This window comes from Mustela nivalis, assembly GCF_964662115.1.
Source record: "Mustela nivalis genome assembly, chromosome: 10".
NCBI classification, from domain to species: Eukaryota; Metazoa; Chordata; class Mammalia; order Carnivora; family Mustelidae; genus Mustela; species Mustela nivalis.
In genome coordinates, this window is record NC_139029.1 from 32,546,329 (window position 1) to 32,552,328 (window position 6,000).

Below are 6,000 nucleotides of genomic sequence, written 5' to 3' on the forward strand. Positions count from 1 at the left end.
CTCCATACCTGGGAGCGCACCCAGCGCCTCTGCACTGCTCTCTCCTTTCATACCCAGACTCCCCTCAGCAGAGCCTCAGACCCCTCCTCAGCAGCTGAGGCGTCCCAACACGCCTCTAAGTCCCGGAGCTCCCCTCCCCCATCCCTCCCTACCTGCTCATGGGGCGGGGCCTTTGTCCACAGGAGAAATGCCACCAGTACTGGCCAGCAGAGCGCTCTGCTCGCTACCAGTACTTTGTCGTTGACCCAATGGCCGAGTACAACATGCCCCAGTACATCCTGCGTGAGTTCAAGGTCACGGACGCCCGGGTGAGTGCCGAGAGGGGAGCGCATGTGCCTGCGTGAAAGCGTGTCTCTAGTGGCCTGAGTACATGTGGGATGGGGCCCTGGCTCGGACTGCAGGAGTCTGATGTGAGGGTGCTGGTGTGGGGGCGTGAGCACCTCTCCTGGGAGCCTCGGGGGTCAGCATCTCATGGGTGTGGACGGGGGCACTGTATTGCCTGTCCAGCCCAGCAGGGCTGTGGGGTGAGGCACGGGTGCTGACCCTGTTCCCCACCCGCCTCTCCCAGGACGGGCAATCGAGGACGATCCGGCAGTTCCAGTTCACAGACTGGCCTGAGCAAGGTGTGCCCAAGACGGGCGAGGGCTTCATCGACTTCATCGGGCAGGTGCACAAGACCAAGGAGCAGTTCGGGCAGGACGGGCCTATCACGGTGCACTGCAGGTAGGGCTGACCCCATGGAGGGCTGGGGCAGGGCGGGGGGTAGGGAGGCCTGTGGGCTTGGTGGGCAGGACCCCTGATCCAGTGCTGTCCCTGAGCAGTGCCGGCGTGGGCCGCACCGGCGTGTTCATCACCCTGAGTATCGTCCTGGAGCGGATGCGCTACGAGGGCGTGGTCGACATGTTCCAGACCGTGAAGACCCTGCGCACGCAGCGCCCAGCCATGGTGCAGACGGAGGTACGCGGGCCCGCTGCCTGACGCAACAGGGCAGCCCTTCACCTGCACGCCTGGCTTATTGTTCCCTGCCCTGCCTGAGACACTAGGGTGGGGTGCTCCCCCTCCCACAGCTCTACACTGAGCGCCGGCAGTGTGCCTGATGCCCGGCTAGGGCTGGATAGCAGCCCTCATGGGGTGCTAGGTCTAGGAGCAGAGAGACATGATGGAAGTGGCGGGAGAGGTAGGTGCAGGGCAGCGGGAAAGGGGGACAGCTGAGCCTTCAGAGGCCCCTCCAGGCTCCTGGACACCCCCCACAGCAGACCTCTGTGGCTCGCACCTGCTCGGGGCCCACCAGCTGCAGGGGGAGTGCCCTTGGCCAGTGCGGTGGGAGAACCCACTCCCCCTGCCTGCGGCTGACCAGCCCCCCGTCCCGGCAGGACCAGTACCAGCTGTGCTATCGTGCGGCCCTGGAGTACCTTGGCAGCTTTGACCACTATGCAACGTAACTACCGCCCCTCTCCTCCGCTGCCCCTGCCGGGGCTCCGGAGGGGACGCAGCTCCTCTGAGCCATACCGCCCGTCGTCTAGCCCTCCTGCGCGGGTGCTGTTGCCGGCAGAGCCCAGCCCACTGCGCCCACAGCGTTTCAGGAACATCGCCACTTCACACGGAGAGCCCAGAACACCCCTGGGCAAGTGGGTGGGCTGGCAGGCCGGTGCCGTGGCCCGTCTCTGTCCACCAGGCCCGCCCAGAGCCTGCTTCGAGCTCTCTGTTTCGCTGCCGCGTTTCTCATGCTTCTTCTCATGGGGTGGGGATGGGGACAAAGTCTCCTTTTTTATACATTAAGTGGGGTAGACTGAGGGATTCTAGCCTCTTCTGATTTTCCTTTTGCAAATCCTTAACTGCAGAATGGGCCTCTGTGGGGGTTGGGGTTCAGTTGTTTTCTTTTTTGAGTTCACTTTGATCCTTTTTTTTGTATGACTTTTGCTGCTGAAGGACAGAACCTGCCTTCCTCTGTGTGGAGCTGGGGCCACCAGGCTGAGTGGAGGCCCAGCCGTGGGCCCGGGAGGCACCCCTGATCTAGCTGCTCTTCCAGCCCTGCAGACGAGATCCTGTTTCAGCCAAATGCGGGGAAACTCAACTCTTTTTTTTGTTTGTTTGTTTTTTGTTTTTTAGGCTTTTTGGTTTTTTGTTTTTTTTTTTAGTTTAGTTTTGTTTTTCCTTCAGAGCCTTATTTGAGGCTGCACAGACAGTGGTGGGCGGGGAGGAGATAGGAAACACTCATCTCCAGTTGTCTATTCCCGTGTGTGTGTGTGAACATTCACAGCCCAGAACCACAGACGTGTCTCGGGGAGCCTGGCAAGGCGTTCCTCTTCACCATCGTGTTTGCAAAGGTTAAAAAAACGCAAAGACAAAAAACAAAAAACAAAAAAAATCCAAAAAAAAACAAAAACCACCAAGAAAAAACAGTCATCCCCCTGGCCTCTGCTTCCAGCCCTCAAGAGGGGAGGTGGCCCCTTGTGCCTGGGCTTCCCGGGGAAGCTGCCAGGCTGACCTCTGGGCCCACAGAGCCTCGCTTTTGTCCCCGGCATTGCGGTTTGGCGTGGTGTTGGTAAGCTGTGGATCCGGCCGTGTGGCCTTGGTGACTGACACAGGTCAGGGTGTGTATCACACCCCGCACACCTCAGGGCCAAGCAGGGGCACAGCTGGCCCTTCAGGTTCAGGTCAGTGGGCCTGGGAGCACATGTCTGTCCTCAGAGCCGGGGCCGGGTGATTTCCCTCCCTGGTTTGCAGCTGTCTTCAAAGCCCCTGAGAATCGCTCTTTTCCACTCCTTCAGGATGCCCTCACAAACCAATGTGGCAAGACTACTGGACTCCTCTCAATGGTACTATAATCAATCCTTACTCTCTCGGCTCGCTGAGGGGCAGGGAGAGGGCCTCTGGGCAGCACTATCTAGGTAGGTAAGTGGGGGCGGGGAAGGGTGCATAGCTGTTTTAGCCGAGGGACGCGGAGCAGGCGTCCCCAGATCTAGCTAGGCTCAGTCAAGATCAACAATCCAGGGTTGGTAATGTTGGATGAAACATTCATTTTTACCTTGTGGATGCTAGTGCTGTAGAGTCCACTGTTGTACACAGTCTGTTTTCTATTTGTTAAGAGAACTACAGCATCGTTGCATAATTCTTGATGGTAATAAATTTGAATAATCAGATTTCTTACAAACTGGGCCTCTGTCTCAGCTCTTTCTGGAACCAGAGAGGGGGCTCTGTCAGTTCAGTACATAGGGGTAGATTCTGGAGATTTCCTGCTCCGAGGGAGACAGTGAGGATGGTTTGAGTGTGGTATGTGGGGCTCCCAGCGTGGCTGCTGACTTTCAGAAAGGAGCATCACCAGGAACTCTGAAAGCCAGCTGCCAGCGTGAGTCCAGAGCAACATACCAGGGACCCCGGCTCCCCAGGCAAAGAGTGGACGCTTCCCCTCTCCTCACACCACCCGCCCCTCCCCTTCCCTCTTCACACACCCCCCGCCCCCCACTGTGAGGACAGAGATGGCACATGCTGGTGGAGGCTTGTAGGGGTGGAAATCCCTGCGATGTGGCTCCTGGACTCCCAGACACGCAGCAGCGTGGGCTCGTGGAGCCTGGCAGCCTCTCCACCAGTGATCCAAGCAGTCCTGCCAGCCTGTTGAGCCGTGGAACTTCCCCGGGACACGGGACCAGCGGTAGAGAGCAATAAGTCAGCAGTGACCAGGCTGTTAGTGCCCTGACGCGTTCCTCCCCCTGAGATGTGGGTACACTGAGGCAGCACCGGACCCCCGCGGTGGAGTGGATGCAGGCTTCCCCGAGGAGGGGACATCAGCAGGATTTTGCGCGTTTCATGGGGGTGAGCAGGGATCACTTTTTAAAAAGTGGGGAAAGCATTTCCAACAGAACAGCTTGTGCAAAGGCTTGGAATTGTGAGACAGACAGACAGATGCGAGGAGGGCAGTTTCGGGGAGGAAGTGAGACGCAGCAAGGAAGGCAGGCTAGAAGCCGCCAGACGCACGGCTGAGGGGCTCCAGGTGATGGAAGGGATGCAGTCCCTGAGAGGCGAGGTCCCTCTGTCACATCCTGCCACCCCCACCTCAGGCCTCGCCGCCCTCCACTGTGGGCAGCAGTCTCCTTGGGGGCCGTGAGTGACCAAGACCTGGGATTTGGGCTCCCCAGCACCTCGGTCAGTGCCTGGCCTAATTCTCCCTGTTTAGAAAAAGGACATCATCATCACATTGCTCTTGATAGTGTTAAATTTGAGTGATTGTTTACTAAATAAAAGAAGGAACTGGCAGACATCTCCAAGTGAGGGGTAAATATCAGATTGTCACTTGAACAAGAGCGTGGGTCCTGCAGGGCAGGCTTTGCACAGAGTCCTTTAGGTCCTGATCACTAGGCCTCCGAACCAGCCAGCTGAGCAGACCCTCTCGTCTGCACAGACGGGACTGAGGCTTACATGGACTCATTTGTCCGAGACCACAGGGCAGGTGAGCACCAGAGCAGGGACCCACACGTGGTCACGCCCGCGCCAGACTGCCCTTCCCCTCTCCCCTCCTCCCCTGCCCTGCCTCCTATCCTCCGGGCCCCCCAGCACACTGTGCAGCGCCCCATCCACTCAGCTTCCTCCCTCACCCCACATTTAGCTGATCGGCAAACCCCAAGCATTGGGCCTTCTCCCTCACCTGTTGGATTCTCTGCATTTCCCCTGCTGGTGTCCCCACACGACCCTCTCTTGCGGGGACAGCTACCATGCCTTCTGCCTGGTCTGCCTGTGCCTAGCCTCATCCTGGCCAACCCATTCTCAGCACAGCAGCCAGAAGGATTCTTCCTGAGGACAGACGTGACCATGTCACTGTCTTGACCGGACCCTGCCAAGCCCTCACAGTCGGCCCAAACTGCATGGGTTTTTAAGGTGGCAAAACCCGGCCTCTGCAGCCTCTTTGTGCCTTCTCCCCTTACCCCCTGCCCTCTAGCCATGACGCGGTCCACTCTGTCAGCTTTGTACCTGCCTCACCATTCTGCCTCTTCGCTCCGTACCTTCTCATAAGCTGTTCTGGAACATTCTCTCCCACCTCTCTAGCTGGCTAAATTCTGCTCATTATGTCTCCACTGAAATATTTCTTTCAGAAGCTATCCTTAATCATCCTAAATGAGGCTTAAATGGCCCTCCTCTGCAAGTAATTTTGAAATTTTTTCCATGTAATCCTCACAATACGTACAGTGTGGGTCCTATTACGCCCATTTTGTAGATGAGAAAATTAGGTTTCATCCACTTAATTCAACACATACTTAATGAGCATTGGCTATGTGCCAGTTACACCAGTGACCTGAACAGACTTCTGGCCTTGTAGTATTTATACCATAGGAGAAAACATGGAGCCTATGAAAAATGACAAATGTCTATGTAGTCTGTTACTGATAAGTGCTGTGGGAGGGAATTAGAAAAGAAGGGACCAGGCACATGGGGAATGTGGCAGATGAAGCCTCACTGAAAGATGGGATGTCAAGAAGACAAGCCGGTGAGGGGTTTTTGCCTCCACCAAACACAGGCATCCAGGCAGAAAGAACAGCCAGAGCAAAGGTCCTGGGCAGGAATGTGCCTGATTGTTGAGGCTGGTGTGGCTATGAGGCTTGTGACACTGTGAGCCAGGGGTGAGAGAGTAGTGGACGATGAGGTCAGAGAGGAAGTGGGAGCCAGGTCTAGGCCCTTGGCAGAAACCCAGGGGTGGTGAGAAGGGACCAGAAACTGGTTCATCTTGGAGGTGGCATTAAGATAATTTGCTTACGGACCAGACGAAAAAGTCAGGTTGACCCCTTAGCCTTGTCTTGAGCCACTGGAAGGATGAAGTTGTTGTTTATTGAGATGGGGAAGGCTGAACATAAGTGTTGAGTAACCACCCGAAGGACCCCAACTGGGACATGGTGGGGTTGACAGCACTGCCGGGTCCACCGACTCCAGGGCTCTTTCCACACTGCTACCCGGCCATAGCTAGGAACACAGACACACTGGGAAAGAAATATCTGGAAAGATACCAAGAGG

At 56.7% G+C, this 6,000-nt stretch overlaps 1 protein-coding gene across 7 annotated transcripts in view; it reads left to right on the forward strand.

The window, feature by feature from the left end:
- PTPRF (protein tyrosine phosphatase receptor type F) overlaps positions 1-3,154 on the forward strand; it is an 86,638-nt gene extending 83,484 nt beyond the window's left edge. For all 7 annotated transcript variants that reach the window (XM_082687192.1, XM_082687194.1, XM_082687193.1 and 4 more), the window contains 4 exons: positions 183-308; positions 569-723; positions 822-957; positions 1,374-3,154. In XM_082687192.1, the coding sequence (XP_082543318.1) occupies positions 183-308; positions 569-723; positions 822-957; positions 1,374-1,442 (486 nt within the window). In that variant the 3' untranslated portion in view covers positions 1,443-3,154. The remainder of the gene's footprint in view (positions 1-182; positions 309-568; positions 724-821; positions 958-1,373) is intronic.
- The last annotated feature ends 2,846 nt before the right edge of the window (positions 3,155-6,000 follow it).